The 19,669-nt window shown below is 43.8% G+C and overlaps 1 protein-coding gene across 1 annotated transcript in view; it reads right to left on the minus strand.

Annotated features, from left to right (window-relative positions):
• phf14 (PHD finger protein 14) overlaps positions 1-19,669 on the minus strand; it is a 101,663-nt gene that overhangs the window by 12,174 nt on the left and 69,820 nt on the right. The window contains exon 17 of the mRNA XM_079258787.1: positions 14,244-14,361. Coding sequence (XP_079114913.1) covers positions 14,244-14,361 — 118 coding nt within the window. The remainder of the gene's footprint in view (positions 1-14,243; positions 14,362-19,669) is intronic.

The raw sequence follows: 19,669 nt of genomic DNA on the forward strand, positions 1-19,669 counted from the left end.
AGGAGGAGGAGGAGGAGGAGGATGCAGCCAGGAGGAGGAGGAGGAGGAGGAGGAGGATGCAGCCAGGAGGAGGAGGAGGAGGAGGAGGAGGAGGAGGAGGATGCAGCCAGGAGGAGGAGGAGGAGGAGGATGCAGCCAGGAGGAGGAGGAGGATGCAGCCAGGAGGAGGAGGAGGAGGAGGAGGAGGAAAAGGAGGAGGAGGAGGAGGAGGATGCAGCCAGGAGGAGGAGGAGGATGCAGCCAGGAGGAGGAGGAGGAGGAGGAGGAGGAGGAGGAGGAGGATGCAGCCAGGAGGAGGAGGAGAATGCAGCCAGGAGGAGGGGGGGGGGGGGGGGGGGGGGGGGGGGGGGGGGGAGGATGGAGGGGTGGGGGGGCGGGGGGGGGGGGGGGGGGAGGAGGAGGAGGATGCAGCCAGAGAGGAGGAGGATGCAGCCAGGAGGAGGACTACAGGAGGAGGATGCAGCCAGGAGGAGGAGGACTACAGGAGGAGGATGCAGCCAGGAGGAGGAGGACTACAGGAGGAGGATGCAGCCAGGAGGAGGAGGAGGAGGACTACAGGAGGAGGATGCAGCCAGGAGGAGGAGGACTACAGGAGGAGGATGCAGCCAGGAGGAGGAGGAGGACTACAGGAGGAGGATGCAGCCAGGAGGAGGAGGAGGAGGACTACAGGAGGAGGATGCAGCCAGGAGGAGGAGGACTACAGGAGGAGGATGCAGCCAGGAGGAGGAGGACTACAGGAGGAGGATGCAGCCAGGAGGAGGAGGAGGACTACAGGAGGAGGATGCAGCCAGGAGGAGGAGGACTACAGGAGGAGGATGCAGCCAGGAGGAGGAGGAGGAGGACTACAGGAGGAGGATGCAGCCAGGAGGAGGAGGACTACAGGAGGAGGATGCAGCCAGGAGGAGGAGGAGGAGGACTACAGGAGGAGGATGCAGCCAGGAGGAGGAGGACTACAGGAGGAGGATGCAGCCAGGAGGAGGAGGACTACAGGAGGAGGATGCAGCCAGGAGGAGGAGGAGGAGGACTACAGGAGGAGGATGCAGCCAGGAGGAGGAGGACTACAGGAGGAGGATGCAGCCAGGAGGAGGAGGAGGAGGACTACAGGAGGAGGATGCAGCCAGGAGGAGGAGGACTACAGGAGGAGGATGCAGCCAGGAGGAGGAGGACTACAGGAGGAGGATGCAGCCAGGAGGAGGAGGACTACAGGAGGAGGATGCAGCCAGGAGGAGGACTACAGGAGGAGGATGCAGCCAGGAGGAGGAGGACTACAGGAGGAGGATGCAGCCAGGAGGAGGAGGACTACAGGAGGAGGATGCAGCCAGGAGGAGGAGGACTACAGGAGGATGATGCAGCCAGGAGGAGGAGGACTACAGGAGGAGGATGCAGCCAGGAGGAGGAGGACTACAGGAGGAGGATGCAGCCAGGAGGAGGACTACAGGAGGAGGATGCAGCCAGGAGGAGGAGGACTACAGGAGGAGGATGCAGCCAGGAGGAGGAGGACTACAGGAGGAGGATGCAGCCAGGAGGAGGAGGAGGACTACAGGAGGAGGATGCAGCCAGGAGGAGGACTACAGGAGGAGGATGCAGCCAGGAGGAGGATGCAGCCAGGAGGAGGAGGACTACAGGAGGAGGATGCAGCCAGGAGGAGGAGGACTACAGGAGGAGGATGCAGCCAGGAGGAGGACTACAGGAGGAGGATGCAGCCAGGAGGAGGAGGAGGACTACAGGAGGAGGATGCAGCCAGGAGGAGGAGGAGGACTACAGGAGGAGGATGCAGCCAGGAGGAGGAGGACTACAGGAGGAGGATGCAGCCAGGAGGAGGAGGAGGACTACAGGAGGAGGATGCAGCCAGGAGGAGGAGGACTACAGGAGGAGGATGCAGCCAGGAGGAGGAGGACTACAGGAGGAGGATGCAGCCAGGAGGAGGACTACAGGAGGAGGATGCAGCCAGGAGGAGGAGGACTACAGGAGGAGGATGCAGCCAGGAGGAGGAGGAGGAGGACTACAGGAGGAGGACTACAGGAGGAGGATGCAGCCAGGAGGAGGAGGACTACAGGAGGAGGATGCAGCCAGGAGGAGGAGGAGGAGGACTACAGGAGGAGGACTACAGGAGGAGGATGCAGCCAGGAGGAGGAGGACTACAGGAGGAGGATGCAGCCAGGAGGAGGAGGACTACAGGAGGAGGATGCAGCCAGGAGGAGGAGGAGGACTACAGGAGGAGGATGCAGCCAGGAGGAGGAGGAGGAGGAGGATGCAGCCAGGAGGAGGAGGACTACAGGAGGAGGATGCAGCCAGGAGGAGGAGGACTACAGGAGGAGGATGCAGCCAGGAGGAGGAGGACTACAGGAGGAGGATGCAGCCAGGAGGAGGAGGAGGAGGACTATAGGAGGAGGATGCAGCCAGGAGGAGGAGGACTACAGGAGGAGGATGCAGCCAGGAGGAGGAGGACTACAGGAGGAGGATGCAGCCAGGAGGAGGAGGAGGAGGAGGATGCAGCCAGGAGGAGGAGGACTACAGGAGGAGGATGCAGCCACGTGGCGTAATAAGCTCTGCGTGCGACTTCTACCTTGTTACCGCACAAACAACGACACCTGGACATTGTTAAGTCATATATTCATAAATAATGGAGTAAATGTAAATAAATTTCCATGACATGACGCCACAGTACTGAAAGTCGGTGCCTCCTGCAGAGCAAAGAATAAAAAATCTTTCAATCAAAAGCAAACGAATAAAGTTTTATTTTCAAATGATTTATTGTTCAAGCAGAAAACGGGGAGTGTGCGTGTGCTGCAGCTGATAAGCAGCCATGAATCGGTTTCCACACAGGGGGAAAATCCCTCTGCAGCCTGAGAAAAGTCTGTAAAAACAGGCGCAGATGCACCGTAGAGACACACTGCTGCAAAGTGCCTCCTGTCCTCGGCTGATCAGGCATCCGTCTTGCATCCTACATGTCCTCTGAGCGCTCTCCAGCCAGTAAAAGTCCCTCTATCTACACCAGGTGTGTCCAAAGTGGGGCCCGTGGGCCCAAATCAGCCCGCCAGCACTTTGCTTTTGACCTGCTAGTTGTTCATATCTATTCCCTACCAAGCTTGATGAAAAGACTCATCAAGCTTTGTGACATGAACCTCAATCAGTCCAGACTCAGAGGGACCCAACGACATCCCCACCTAGTCAGGGAGCCAGGTGGAACCCAGCATGGAGAGACTGGTAATGTCCAAGATCAGCTTCATGTGTCCCACTGAGTATCAGCAACTCGCCTTGTTCCACATGCACTGTTATTTATAGTTGACATGTTGCACAGCTTAGTGGTTGTAATTATTGTTTCTTGCCCCTCTGACTATGACTTTATTGTTCTATTGCCATATTGATTTTTTATGTAACATTTTATTTGCCCTGATAGGAAATCAATACACCGTATTGGCTATTGATCAATAATTACAATTACTTTATAAATTTACTTGTGTTTCATCCTTAAAGCTACAGTGTTTGGATCATTTTCAGTTTGGCCCTTGGAGGCAAACAGTTTGGGCACCGTTGGTCTACACCATTATTCTGTTTTCTTCTCTCTTCCTCCGATCCTCGCATTTCTTGCTAAATCCGTCACGGTGTGCGTTCAAAGCAGCCGGTGTGTTTTTATCCATTTGTTAGTGTGTGACGTGAAACTTGCACAGCGTCCTGGAAGTAAGTGTTGGAAAATTTGGTTTCTCTGCCTGGAAACGCTGCTGGACAACAACGACTCCAGAAAGCACATGACAGAGGTCACTATGCCGTCAAACCAGTGCAGAAAGTGGAGTTTCAAAGTCGGAAAGTCGCATAATCTATCCTTAAAAACATGACGGACTTTTCCATTGGAACCTTTTTATTTGTGCATCTTGGAAACAAAAACTCGATCCAGTGTGAAAACTGAAGGACAGATGCCAGCGCGAGGAGTCTGGACTGTTTCACATGGACTTCAGAGACGATTTCTGATCATGTGACCAGACGAGACGAGACGAGACGAGACGTGACGTGATACACACACATATATATATATATATATATATATATATATATATTTATATATATATATACATATATATACATATATATATATATATATATATATATATATATATATATATATATACATATATATATATATATATATATATATATATATATACATATATATATATATGTATATATATATATATATATATATATATATATATATATATATATATACATATATATATATATATATATACATATATATATATATATATATATATATATATATATATATATATTTATATATATATATACATATATATACATATATATATATATATATACATATACACATATATATATATATATATATATATATACATATATATATATATATATATATATATATATATATATACATATATATATATATGTATATATATATATATATATATATATATATATATATATATATATATATATATATATATACATATATGTTTTTAAAAAAAAAAAAAAAAAAACTGGATCTTTCTTTGTATTTTTTCACGGGTTGAACCTTAAAGGGATAAACTGAACAAATGTGGATTATATAATGTGGATTTATTTTAATTAACTAATAACAATGTTATTAGAAATAATACATTAGAAGTGTTTTCTTTCCATTTGGGGTGAGGAAGAAACAATAAATAATATTTAGTTAATTTATGAAGATACAGACTGTTGTGCTTCTAGATATTTTTTATGATTTATGAAATAAATATGTGATTAAATGGAAACATATCAGCTCTTCTGACGCCACCACACAGCAGGATAAACAGGACCCGGTTACAGATGACGGATACGCTCGTATGAGGACGCTTGGACTCAGGAAGCTAACGTTTAATCACTTTTTACTGCAGGGTTGTAGGAAGATGCCGTGATTCCACACTGATCCTCCCAATCGCAGCGTTTTTACTGAGTAAATGTTTGTGTTTTATCTGGTTTGATGGAAGAAAAGCTGCTGAATGAATCATTTCTTCATCCGGCCTGAAGCAGAAGCTTTGCATGAACTCGCTGAGGGCAAGTTTCAGACACGATATTCAGCCGTGGCTTCATCAAAAGACACATTAAAGATCAAGTTGATAATGAATATTTATAGTTTGTGCTTCCTGCCCACGCAGCAGGAGGTCAGGATCCGTCTTTGTGTTATCCTAACGAAGTCCGCCACCACCGCTCACTTCCTGCTAAACTGTTTATGACTGTAAAATACCGGCGAGCGGCAGCTAACAGGGTTATTAGAGCCAGGTCCGGAGATATGGTCTCTCCAGCCCACTGGGGATCGCAGCAGCAATCACACACTCCTGTTTACTCCACAAATTGGCCCCTGAGTGGGGCCCAGACCACCCCCCCACCACGCTCCCCGTAGGCCCCGTTTAGCCCCCCCGCTCGCCTTAAATCACATTAAACTATGCTTACACTTTGCCCATGTCTAAAAGACAAGCATCATTGATGAGGTTATCATACTTTAAGCACCTCATACACTCCAACTGTTGGGCTTATTGATCGCACTCCTGAAAGGCGTCCCGATTAAACTTGAACACGGGTAAGAAATAGAGGACAATAAATTCAAATCGCTCTCTGCAATTTATCTTCATTCCATAAACGAAGCAACGATTCTGATTAAAGCGATAGACTGCTGATGAAAAATGCCTCATTGAGAAAATAAAAACAGGCGAAAGGTTAGATTTTCCACTGCGATAGAAACCGGCAGGATGGCGAGCTGACAAAAACATTCCTTCCTCGCGCCGCTCTCCGAAGACCGGAGCAGCTGATGAGTAATGATGCCTATTTTTCTTTCAATTTACTCCGTATAGTAAAGGCAGCAGAGTGTGACACTTCATTAAGTTAATTAGGCTAACTTAATTACAGTCTTTCGCAGGTCAGGCGTGAAGTTTCTGATTGATGGCGCCGCTTGTAGACGCACAATCCCCCAGAAGAGAGAAAAAAAGCTGCTTCTACATATTAAAGAAATCTGGAAGACATGTGTTACTGTACTCTGCGCTGACGGACACCCTGCAGCGAAGACAGGCTAACACCAGCCGGAAAGATTGAGCTGCTTATAGGCGTAAACAGAGCTGAATACACGGAGGTCAAAACACAACTTCAAATGCAAACGCCGGCTGAGTGGGAGTGGGCCCGTGGCTGTGGTGGAAGTGAAACAAATCAAACTTTTACAGACAGTAATTTCAACAGTTGCAAACCTTTTGATGACAACAAGTCTGAGAGCGGCTAAAGTACTGCATCCCACACAAGTTCATAGCTCGCTACTTTAAACACTGTATGAGCAACTTTAAGAGCTTTTGGCATTTCAAAGCTTTTATCAAAATCTTCTTCTGGTTTCCACGGTGAAGTCCGGCCCGCTGAGCACTGCTGCAAGGGTGTAAATAAAGCCTTAAACAAGTGTCCCTTGGCACGGCAACAAGCCTGAATTAAAGGCCATCCGTATATTACGGCAAGAATGTCACTTTATTGCTGAAATCAATTTAGTGAGGGCCTGGAGCGGGAGGGATGTGGCCTTGGCCAGAGAGAGGTTTATCTAAACCGAACAGGCTGAGAGAAACACAGCATCTATAATGAACTCAAGGGTGTCCAATAAAGCCTTTTATTTCCCCGCTGCACAACACAAGCGTGTGTGCGGCCGCATCAACGTTCGGCTTCACCATAAACCAGCAGCTCCTCTGTAATTACTGCTGCACAAACACAAGCCCGACAATGCCAGCAAATCAGGAGGACAATCATCATCATCATCACAAAGATAGTCAGTCCTCACACACGGCGGCCTGTTTACGCCGACCTTTAACAGGAGAAACGCCTGGAAAACGGCTTGATGTCAGACACCAACACTGGCGACCAGCTCGCCCATCGGCAGGAGAAGTAGAAGCAGTTCTGGAGGATTTTACACTTCAGCTTGCAGAAATAAGGGATGTGCCATAAATCAGCTTTAAGACAAGCTACAGAACTCTTTGCCATGTTCCCGTCATGCGCCCCCTATGGACGGCTAATCCATCCTGCATCCTACCCAACCTGCTAGCTCTCTCCAGCCAGCAGAAGACTATCTTACCATGACTCTTGTTTTGTCTCTTTATCTCTTTTAATCTTCTTGAGTTTCTTATTATATATTATTCTTATTATACCGTGAAGCCAAACGTCACGAATGTAAAAGTTGTGTAGTGTCGGTTTCCCAGCCTCGGGACGGCAGCAGCGACTCTAGATGTGCACATGATAGATGGCACTGTGCATCGAGTTTTAAGGTCAGAATATTACATAATGGGTCTTTAATATCGGTATCGACAGATATTAGTCATTTTTTACATATTGATATCGGCCTGATAAGTGAAACTGGGGCGATTTTAACAACCGATATTATATCTGGCTGTGTGTGTTTGTGTGTGTGTGTGTCAGAAGGTGGAGGGCTGCCTTGTGGGTGGTGTTTGGTTAGGCATGGCAGTAATGAAGCACAGCATTGTGGGGTGTTAAACTGAAGAAGAAGTGTCAGCCATGTGGTTATTTTTCACAGTGTGGCAGAAAGTTGCTGGAAAAGCAGAAAGTAATATTTGTAAAGTGGAAGTAATGAGAGCAGGTTGCTGCATGAAATCATTTAACAACATCGCTTTGATGTGTTATCGGAAAAGGAAACGCCGTCTGGAAGTTAACATACAAAGATGGGAAGCAAATGCTGCTAATGATAACTTTCATTTAGTACCGAATTTGATCATCTTAACCTTAAAAAGAAAAAAAATATCAGTGAATATCAGTTATCAGCCGTATTGGGTATCAGCCAAAAAGCTTTTATATTGCTGTATCTGTAGTAAGAATCACAAATTTTCTGATTATATGCAGGAGTTAAGGGCCTCCTGATTTCCGGTTATGTTCTTCCCAAGTGAAGGCTGATTTACACCAAATATCCAGTTCATCAGATCCCCCTGTTCAACTTCCTGTTAACACAAATATCTAACCAGCCAATCAAATGGCAGCAACTCAACACATGAAGCCATGTAGACGTGATGAAGATGCTGAAACTCAAATGGAGCAGAAGAACGAGGAAGAAACAATATTTGAATGAATTTGAACGTGGCATGTTGTTGCTCTGAGTATTTACTGGGATTTTCACCCTCAACCATCTCCAGGGTTTCCAGAGAAGGTCTAAAGAAGAGAAAACATCCAGCAGCAGCAGTTTGTCTGGACCAGAAGGTCTGGTTGGTGTCAGAGGTCAGAGAATGGTCAGACTGGTTGGAGATGATGGAAAGACAACAGGAAGTCCAAGAACTGGTTCCATCCAGGATCTCCAGAACATCATGTCTGAACACACCACACGTCCAGCCTGGAAGCAGATGGTCTCCAGCAGCAGAAGACCACAGCGGGTTCCCTCCTGTCAGTAAGAACAGGAAACTGAGGCTACAATTCACACAGACTCACCAGAACTGGACAATAGAAGATGGAGAAACGTTGCTGGTCTGATGAGTCTCCAGTTCAGCTCCACATTCACATGGTAGGATCAGAACCTGCTGGAAACATCATGACAACATGGATCCATCCTGCCGTCAGGATCAACGCTTCAGGCTGCTGCTGCTGGAATGGTGGGGGGAGGTTTTCTGGTTCCACTTTGGTCCCCTTAGTACCAACATGACCTGGTTTAACCTCCACAGCCTGCCTGAGTCCTGCTGCTGACCATGTCCATCCCTTTCTGAGCACAGTGTAGCATCTTCTGATGGAAACTTCCAGCAGGATGATGCACCATGTCACAATGAGATGCTGGGAGGTGAAATGAAACAGGTTGAATACGACAGAAACCCCTCAAACATTTCAGCTGAAAGAGCTCTGCATTGAGGAGGGGGACTAACTTTCTTCAGACTCACGCCTGAGACCTGAAGATGGCCACAAGAAGATCATTGAAGTTGTCTCAGCCAAGCAAGTGGTACTACTCGCTGAAAGTGGGGGGCTCTCTGCCATTTCTTTCCTCAGTTAGAATAACCAGTTTAGTTAACATCTTGTTAGAACTTATGGTGCTTCTTGGCGCTTCCTCTCCAACCCAAACCAGTTCAGAAAGATTGGTTTTTCCTTTCCACTGCCGCCCTGTCAACAGGAGTCTCCATGCACGATGCTGGTTTCATTATTCAACGAACAAAGTCCTTCTAAACTGATGTTTTAACTGGATCACGATGAATCGGCGCCACATGAACAAAGCCGACTTGAAGTTTATCTTCCGTTTGTTGAGTAAAACGGTTAAATCTTCTGAATCTTCAATGGGATAGCTTAAGTCTTACATCGACGTCATCTCACTTCCAATGATTCATTGTTTTTATCATCGTTACGCTCAGCCAGTATTTGACGGTACAAAGTGAACTATCCATGTATGTATGGAAGGTTGCATCACGCGGGCATTAATGTCTGGTTTTTGAGCCAAACAGACTGTTTTTTAAACCAACATTTGAAGTGAAACTGTGTCAGCGTGTGCGTAGCTCTTCAGATAGCAGCAGTGGTTGCAGGGAGCTCTGACAAATTACTTCCTGTACCATTCTTTGTGAGAAGACAGTCAGACACAGGTTGACCCCCCCCCCCATCTCTGCAAGCAGATGAATCTCAAACCCACAGATCAGGCAATATTCTGCACTTAATGCTGGCATTTAAGAAACATTCCCTCTCCACAGGCAAAAACGGTGCATGGCTTGGCATTTAAAAGCAGATGATAAAACTTTCCTTAAATACAGCTCTCATCTCAGAGTGCTTTTTAGATGCCCTTAGTGGAGTCAATTATCTCCCCATACTTGCTATTACTGAGACACTCTGAGCACCTTGCGCCTTAAAAGGTCTGCGCATCAAGCTTTTTCAAAAATGTCACTTTCTTAAGCGCCTCTCAGAATGTAGACCCTGCAATATTAGAAATGGCATACACGTGTTGGCTTCTTTTATCCATTTGTTCCTTTAACACGTCTCTTCAATCTGCTTCACGGACCCAAAGTAAATAACATTAATTCCTTACAAATACCGATGTGCAAAGTAGAAACCAGCAGATCACAATGACCAAGACTTTGTACGCAGACTGAACATTTATTTTTCTTGCTGGGTGAAATTGATTAAAAAGGAAAGAGCTGACATCTTGCCTGGAAGTAAAGCTGGGAAAAAATGTGGAAAAATGCCTCATTTTTTCTAATCCAAAGTCTTTATTTAAACAACAACAAAGAATAAACAAAAATGTTGTTATATTTATCATTTAGTTTATGTGATATGTAGAAATTATTGCAGTGTGTTGCTGTATTTTTACTGAATCCACCGGGGTCAGAAGACAAGAATCAGACTTTTACAGACGGGATTTGAGCAAAGTTTTTACTGTAAAACGATGCAAATAGTCGGCATGAGCTGTGATTCTGGTAAAACGCTCCACTTGGAGGAGGACTTAGCACATCGGAGCAGATATTTCAGCTGCCTCATTAGAGGACGAAGCCGCGGGGACAAACAGGAATACAGGATTTCTGGGAGGGAATCATCAACCAGACGAATTATGGGATCAGAAATTCACATTTTGGAGAAATTCCAAATTTCAGCATCATTTTTACCTGGAATGAACCCCCTATGTCATGTCTGGTGACTCGCAAATACGAATACAGTGTTCCCATGACACTTTGCCATAGAAACACAGCCAATGTTAAAAAAAAAAAAAAAAAAGGGAACATCTCTTCTGTTCTGCTCTGAGACACACAGAAACACCACCACAGCCATGATCAAATCTTCTTTTTGTCTGCAAACGTGCTGCTGCTCCGACTTGGTTCGCCTCACGCAGCTGCACAGGAAGTGGCCGTTCTTTCAGCCAATCACGGAGCTGTACAGGAAGCGGCCGTTTTTTCAACCAATCACGGAGTTGCACTGTGTTAAGCACCACCTAGGGTCAGATCAGTATGACTGAAACCCCAACAGAAGGGTCCCAACAAACAGTGGGATCGCTCCGACTGCACGCGTCACATCCTTTGGGCCAGTGGGAATAACATGTACCGACCCGTTTATGTTACCAGACATGAACAACCCCCACACACACTACATGTTGTGCATAAATAAAAGCAACAAACAGTAAGGGAGTGTGTATGCTTCCACATCTTCCCCACTGACGTGGTATCTGGAGAACAGACACGTGGACCTCCTGTGGAGATGCTGCTGCAGAGATTCTGGTTCCAGCATCTCCGGCTGGAACTGAGGTGATGAAAACATCTGATCATCAGATTTTTCTTCATTTACAACCCGCAGGAGTAGAACTCACCTTCTTCAGTCGTCCCCTCCGGAAGCCTCAAGGATCAATTACAAAACACACTTTCCATGAATCCTTCCAGACGAAAAAGCCCTAAAACGCCCTGGAGTACCGGGAACTACCTGACGTCATGACGCTCCTCGAGAGGAGGCCAGGAGTTAAAACGAGGAGGGCGACTCTAAAACCGTCTCGGTAATTAAGTGCAGCTGAAACATGTTTATTAAACAATTATAACAATGAAAGTTTGTCCTAAAATATCCCAAAAGCTGAGCTGGATAGATATCTGTTTGAGAAGCCGTTAACGTTTATGGAGAGCTGTAACCTTTAGGGTTTCCTCGTAAAGAACTGGTTTGTTTCTGCTGTTCTGCGTGTGGAGCTGGGCTTTTACCGCCTGTCTACCTGAATCAATCAGCCGCTAATTTACCGCAAAGATGGAGTTGGCAGGGAAGGACGCCATTTTCAAAAGAACAAAATTGGTTTACATTTATCAATTAGACAGAGAAGCAGCCTAATATCCCAGTAAAAACAAACAATGAAAAAGCTCTGCAGATGCTTGAATATAAAAAAAAATAATGGAAGGAATCAGGACTTCTGCTTGTTTTTAGATCTGTGGGTTTTATTTCATACCAGCTGGGACCAGACCCTGAACTGGGCCTTTATTTTGTTGTAAACCAGAGGTATATTATATATGAGGTCCTGTAACACCCTGCTTTGTACTGGTGAAACTGGACTGCAGCAGACCAGTTCTCCTGTTCCACCATCAGGATGTGGTCCAGCATGGTGGAAGGTCTTCCCTGAAAGAGACGTTGTCTGGATGGGAGCAGATGTTTCAGCATTGATGGAGCTTCCCAGATGTGGAAGCTGCCCACGCCATCGGCACTAATGCAACCCCATCCCATCAGAGATGCAGGCTGATAACAAGCTGGATGCTCCCTCTCCTCTTTAGTCTGCAGGACACGCCGTCCATGCTGTCCACAAACTATTCCACATCTTCATCCAGGTTTCCACTCAGAACATTTTAAATGAGCTTTGGTCCAGAGAAGACGGCGTGTTTCTGGATCCTCTTCACATATGATGGAGCTTTAACCTGCATGTGTGGATTTCAGCCTGAACTGGGTTCACAGACAGGGAGTTCTGAGTTCATGCACTGGTTTCCAGTAGAGAATCCTTTCTGGTTCTAATGCAGTGCTGCCTGACGACGCCAACATCACCCAGTATCCAGTTTGACCTTTGGCCTCATCCCATGCATGCAGAGATTCCTCCTAATTCTCTAAATCCATTATTATTATACACTTTAGATGGTGGAATATTCAAAGTTTTCACAATTTTACATAATAGAACATTTTTCTGAAATTGTTCCACAGTTCATCTCAGACTGGTGCAGCTCCATCCATCTGTCCATCTGAGAGGCTCTGCCTCTCTGAAATGCTCCTTTCATATCCCGTCATGTTACTGACCTGCTGCTGATTCACTTAATTTGTTATTAAATGCTCCTCTGATTGGTTTTCATTCACCAAATACAAAACATGGATCATGGAGGCAACAGATATCGGAGAGTGAGTTAGAGACATCATGATGGAGGCTTGACACTCTCATACCTAGACTCTCTCCTCCAGAAACCATAGAATCACTCCGATTGAGGACTCACTTCAGATCCTAGTGGTCTTTACCAAGCGGCAACCTCCAGCAGTTTAAAGTGAAGCATGTGCAGAAGTGACAAAACTGCAGTTCCCCCTTCATCCACTGGGGATTCCAAAACAGAACGAATCCCCATAGACTCCCATGTTAAAAAGACTAACTTCACAACAGAAATAAACATGTTTACAGCAGAATAAACATGTTTACAGCAGAAATAAACATGTTTACAGTGGAAATAAACATGTTTACAGTGGAAATAAACATGTTTACAGTGGAAATAAACATGTTTACAGCAGAAATAAACATGTTTACAGTGGAAATAAACATGTTTACAGTGGAAATAAACATGTTTACAGCAGAAATAAACATGTTTACAGTGGAAATAAACATGTTTACAGCAGAAATAAACATGTTTACAGTGGAAATAAACATGTTTAAAGTGGAAATAAACATGTTTAAAGTGGAAATAAACATGTTTACAGCAGAAATAAACATGTTTACAGCCTGGTTCAAAAATCCATTTTAGGTTTAAAGGTCAGGTTTACCTTCATGACAACTGTGAGGGGAGTGAATTTTTCTAACTCGCCCATTTAAAAGTAATTTAATCTCAAAATTCGGCATATTTAGGGGCGTGTCCTTTTGATTGACAGGTACCCGATCTCCCGCTTCAAGTAAGAAGAACGTAGAACAACCGCGGTTTTTAGCCAGTTAACGTGACTTAGCTTTAGCCTGCTTACCTCTATTAGCTGGTTAGCTCCTGTTAGCTCGATGTTAGCTCAGATAGCTCTTAGCTTGAGCCAGGTCTGAGTTTGATAGACATCAATGCTCCACCCCCACGCTCTCAGCTCCACCTCTTTGCCCATATTTGTATTTTCCGGGCGCAATGCATGCCCCTGCCAAGATGGCGATGATATGAACCGCCCAATGAGCTTTAATTCAGATCTTCAGAAACCTACGGGTGACGTCACGGAGGCTCCACCCATCTTTTATATACAGTCTATGGTCTGGACTAATCAGATCCTAGTGGTCTGGACTGATAAGATTTCTATCGGACCAAATTCTTCCCCGTGTGACTGCGGGTTATTTCCAGAGCGGGCCTCCGCCTCGCGTTTGCCTGTGATGTTGTGCACTTTGCTTTGTAGCCCACTTGAAACGGACAGAGACCTGCATTTGTAGGCGGATCCAGCCTGCTTCTTCAATCTCAAACGGACTCGGTTCAAATACGAGAAGCTACTCTTAATGTACTGAAAGTACTTTTGCTCGTGAAGCTGGTCTATAATAAAAGAGCGAAAGACGGAAGCAGTGCGGTGACCTCATACCGGCTGCAGACACTCACCTTGGAAGAGGATGTGTCACACTCCTGGCAGATCCAGCCGTATCCGGTCTGCTTGGGAGATTTCTTCAGAGGGGGGTCCAGGCACCCAAAGTGATAGCAGAGCTGACACTCATCACACCTGAGCACAGACAGGAAGGGCACGTGTTACGCCTCACATAAATAAAGCCGCCGTCTCCCTCCGCTGATGAGACCGGCTCGGGGCAGATGATGGATGATGACAAGGCAGCTACTTGTCAGCTACGAGACTTTGTTAATGTGTTTCAAAGCCGCTCTAATCACACCGCTTCCTTGACCTTACACAGCCACATGGCGTCCAATGGGTTTACAGGGTTCCAGATAAATCCAGGCCTTGTTAGTGTCAGATAAATGCCTGTTAGGTCTCCTAAGGCTGGACAGACTGCTTACTCAGGTCAACCATTAAGGTTGGAACAACACGTAACACAAAGTGAAAAGAACACAGCAGCTTAAAGTTGGAAGTGGTTTGACTGGGAATGTTCCAGATGTTTCTGGTCCTTGTAGCTGGTACTGTTACACGCTGTAATTAACACGTCACAGGCTCCAAAAGGAATTAAAAACAAATCTGAATGAAGACTCGTCCCAAACTGGGTAAAAACCAGCAGATCTTTATTTAGAAATGTTTTTATTTGTTTCCATCCTTATAAATAAAATGGCTTTTAATATAACAGTGAGTATAAACCCATAAAGGTCTTTTTACTTTTCAAAAGCTTGTACCACCTTACTGTTACCGGTTTGGTGACCAAGCGGACGACGAGCATGTCGGAGCACTCAAGACAAATCATTACAATAAACACACAATAGAAGTTACATAATTTATAATAAAATTGAAGGTGAAAACTATTTATTCATTGCTACAATGTCATGTCTTGTTGTTTCATGTGTTTCTAAGTTCCAGATTCCTGTTTTATTTTGTAGTTTTTCCCTGTTTCGTTCCCTTGTCTTGTTTCCTGTGTTTCCTTTGTTCCTGTTAGATTCACCTGATCTCGTTAGCTTATTCATTACACCTGTGTCTTGTTTGGTTTCTGTCTGTATCTTTAGCCCTCAGCCCTCGGTTTCAGTTCTGTTTGCTGGTCCATTGTGTTTACTTCTATTCAGCCTCCTGTGTTTACTTGCCCTCAGTTTCTTTTGGGATAAACGTCTAGATTCTCCATCCCTGGCTCCCATTCCTCCATTTGGGTCCAGACCTCCACCACACATCGTGACATCGCTTCTTCCAAGGCTGGGATTGGTTAGAGACCTTGTCTACGTGTAGCAGTGTGTCTCACCAAGATACTTTTCTATGATTTGGCCTGTCATCCATATGAAAACGCAGATTCACACAATTAAAAATTATTCTTTTTAAAACGTCTGACCACAGTAAAGATTGGCTAAGACGCTGTGTATGTGTCAACATATGGACATAAACCCCCCCCCCCAGAAATTTAAGCTTCAAAACGTCGATGCTGTGACGAAGAATGTGCTGAGGTCACGTGTTTGACCTGTGTTTAAGATCATGAAGCGCATGGATGCACATACACGGTTAAAGGCAGGTTGGAGATCCTGGAAAAACGGCTCCGCTAAGATACGGTTTGAAAAGACGCAATCTGAAAGTCCAAACCCCTTTCTTGAGACTCGCCCACCCCCAAAGCCCTCAAAGCCCCCAAAGCAAAGAAACACACAAGGCTGGTTCTCGAGGGGTTGAGGGGGAACGGCCAAACGGCGGATGAGTTTGATTGACATATCACCGTCCAATCGTTTAGAATGGGGCGGTTAAAACGGCTGGATGGTGTTCATCAAGGGCTGTTTGTTCCCATAAATATTTTTATTTCTGTGTTGGAGCATTTAATGACTGACTGACTGTAGAACTTCATACAGTGGCTGCAATCAGGATGTGAAGTGGATTTTAAGTAATACAGTAAAAAAAAAAAAGCTCCTGGAAAACATCTCCTAGCCTGCCTTTAAGGCCCATTTCGTACGGAAATGAGGATGATTGTTTCAAACATTGTCATAACCTTCAATGCCAAAACAAAAAAACTATTACCATATTTACACTTTTTAATATTTACACTTATTTATGCTACTATTCACCTACTATCCTCACAAAACCAACTCCAACCCAACTGCTTTTGGTGCCACCATGCATTAAAAGCATCTTCTTGCAGCCATAGTAGATCATTATTTTCCTTCTTAACAAACAAATAAACGTTCTGCACGTTGATCTTTGGCTGCTCCTGATTGGACATTACCGTCAAACTGGCTTTCTGATTGGTGGAAAGTCTGACACGAAGTGGCTTCAACATCGTTTCCAGGTCAAAATCAAGCGGTAACCTCCGGCAGTTAAAGGTAGAGCCAATGTGGAAGTGCCAGAAGCTGCAGTTCCTCCTTCATCCACTAGGGGCTCCAAAACAGAGCAAATCCCCCTAGACTCCCATGTTAAAAAGACAAACTTCACAGCAGAAATAAACATTTTACGAACATTAAATCATCATGCTACAAAAAATACATTTTAAGTTTAGTAAGCCAACCCTTCTTACATCTCATCTGTTATTTAATCTTGAAATTATGCGTAATTAGGGTCTTTTGATTGACAGGTACCTGATATCTGGTGAAAGAAGACAGAGTGGAGCACAACCACGACTTTTAGTTGTGCTAACAGCACAACTTAGCTTCAATCTGCCAACCTCTGTTAGCTGGTTGGCTCCCATTAGCACTGGATTAGCTCAGTTAGCTCTTGGCAACAGGCAGGTTGGGTTTTAATGGATGTCAATCATCCACCCCCACACTCACAGCCCCCCTCTCAGCTCCACCTCTTTGCCCATTTGTTGATTTCCTGGAAGCGACAGCATGGGCGACGCTGCCAAGATTAACCACCCACCAAGCTTCAATTCATCTTTTCAGAAACCTACATTGACGTCACAGAGCCATCCTTAAAATACGGTCTGTGTGGCAAAATGGAGCATCATAGTAGGGATTAAGATATTTTCAACATGAAAATGTGATAAATAATGGTATTATCATGGATCAGTTATTGTGGCTTTATGTAGTCTGCATTTCGTGGCTTAATGAATGGGATAAAAATGTCAGGAAAGTGTCTGAACCAGAGGGCCAGATATCCATCACACAGTTACACACCACCAAGCAGGGAACTGATCATGGTAAAATCGTTGGCAGAGAATCAACAGAGTTTTAAGGGTTAAAAAATCAAACTGCAGTTGCGAAAAAGCCGGAGGTCTCATTGTTCAACACGTCTTATTTCATTTCTCTTTAAAGTGGAACTATTCTGTGTATTTCAGGCTAATTTATTTTTATTTCTGAGACCAGAAGGGCTGGGATTGATGGAGTTATTGTCACAAATGGCTTTATTTACTTCAGACCGACCCTCTCCGTAGGCTGTCAGATCAGCCTGCGGGCAAAACGAGTGGATTGAGACTCTTCCGCATTAAGCCCCGCCTCCCGCCACTGCACTACATCGGGAGCGCGCGCCGCACCTGCTTTCACCGTCATTGTAACATCTCATACACAGAAGGATTAGGCTCATATGAGCTCAATAAAAAAAACAAAATACAATGTCAACACATAGCATCCAGCCCTACATGTTGGAACCTGAATCAGAGCCTGAAAACGAAGTGGAAAACAGCAACCCACAGCAACGAATGCAGCAGGATGTCTCTCTTTGGTAAACTCACCAGCCATCGTTGGAAATAACTTTATCCCACGTTTTCCACCCGCCTGATGTATTTGTACATGCCCTTGTTAACCAGTAGAAGGTAACCAATCACCGAACCTTATCCCCCGGGACGTCACAAGGATTTCCAAGTAGAAAAAACTCTCTAAAACCACGCGTTTTTCGTTGCCATGGAAACCGAACGGAGAGCGTGCTGGAACTCAAAGTCAAACTCAAACATTCGTTTAGGTGATAAAAAACAGTGCCGTTCACATGTCTGATGAGGATTCAACACTGTAACACTGTAGAAAGCTCAGAAAACTCCAAATACCAGAATAGCACCTCTTTAAGTGTTACAAGAATTAACTGTAATGTATCTATAACTCACTTTTTATAGATCAGCATTAAAAAACAGCATCTATAACATACTGAACTGGATTGTGTTTAACTGGTTATGATTATTGAACTGGACACTAATCTGACTGACAAGGACTCAGTTGGACATGGAGTCGGAAACTTCTTTAAGCTGTTTATTTTTCTATAAAATGTCCTGAAAGGAGCTGTTGAATTGGGGCAAAACGACCGGGACTGACTGACCAGTAAGACGTTAATATGTGGAGCAGAGCTCAGAGGAATCGATCGCAGCATCTGAAGGTAAAACCAGCTTCCTCCCAGCATTCCTCTCTGCATACATGATCAATGTGTCTTCATGTGCTTTTGTCCTCTGTAATGGAGATGAATGGTGGATGTGTGTGACCTCCCTGGATGTTCCTACTCTTATCAGATTTTCATTGGAAAACGGGAATCTCCATCATTGATCAGGACATAATTGCTTCTAACTGTGAAGTGTGAGCATTCACTAATCACAGAGGTCCTATTGACGGGTGGTCAGCCTGCGTAATGATTAAAAGAAATGACTCTTTACTACACTTACATCTCATCTGGTCTCATTGTATTGTGGGTGTCATTCCTTAATTTCTTGTTCTTTTTTTTATTGACTTCAACTCAGTTTTATTTGTTCTTTTATTTTCTATTGTCTGTTTTAAACCAACCAGTTTAACACACAAGCCATTTAAAGAGGAATGATTATACCTGTTGTAATAAAGTAAACAAAACAATATAATAATAAATAAAAAGAAATATAAATAAAACCAAATAAAACCAAATCAAATTAAACAAACAAAAAAAACTAAACTAAACTAAAAAACCAAAACAAAGCTAAAACTAAAATAAAATAAAACAAAACAAGACAAAATAAAATAAAACAAAATTTTAAAAAATTAAACTAGACTCAACTAAAATTAAACATAACAAAATAAAATAAAATAAAATAAAACAAAACTAAAATAAAACAAAACAAGACAAAATAAAATAAAACAAAATAAAAAACTAAACTAAACTCAACTAAAATTAAACATAAAAAAATAAAATAAAATAAAACTAAACTAAAAAACCAAAACAAAGCTAAAACTAAAGTAAAATAAAACAAAACAAGACAAAATAAAATAAAACAAAATTTAAAAAAATTAAACTAGACTCAACTAAAATTAAACATAACAAAATAAAACAAAATAAAATAAAACTAAACTAAAATAAAACAAAACAAGACAAAATAAAATAAAACAAAATAAAAAAACTAAACTAAACTCAACTAAAATTAAACATAAAAAATAAAATAAAACTAAACTAAAATGAAATAAAACAAAACAAAACAAGACAAAATACAATAAAATAAAATTCAACAAAACAAAAAACTAGACTAAAC

Source organism: Telmatherina bonti (genome assembly GCF_933228915.1).
Source record: "Telmatherina bonti genome assembly, chromosome: 19".
Lineage (NCBI taxonomy): Eukaryota > Metazoa > Chordata > Actinopteri > Atheriniformes > Telmatherinidae > Telmatherina > Telmatherina bonti.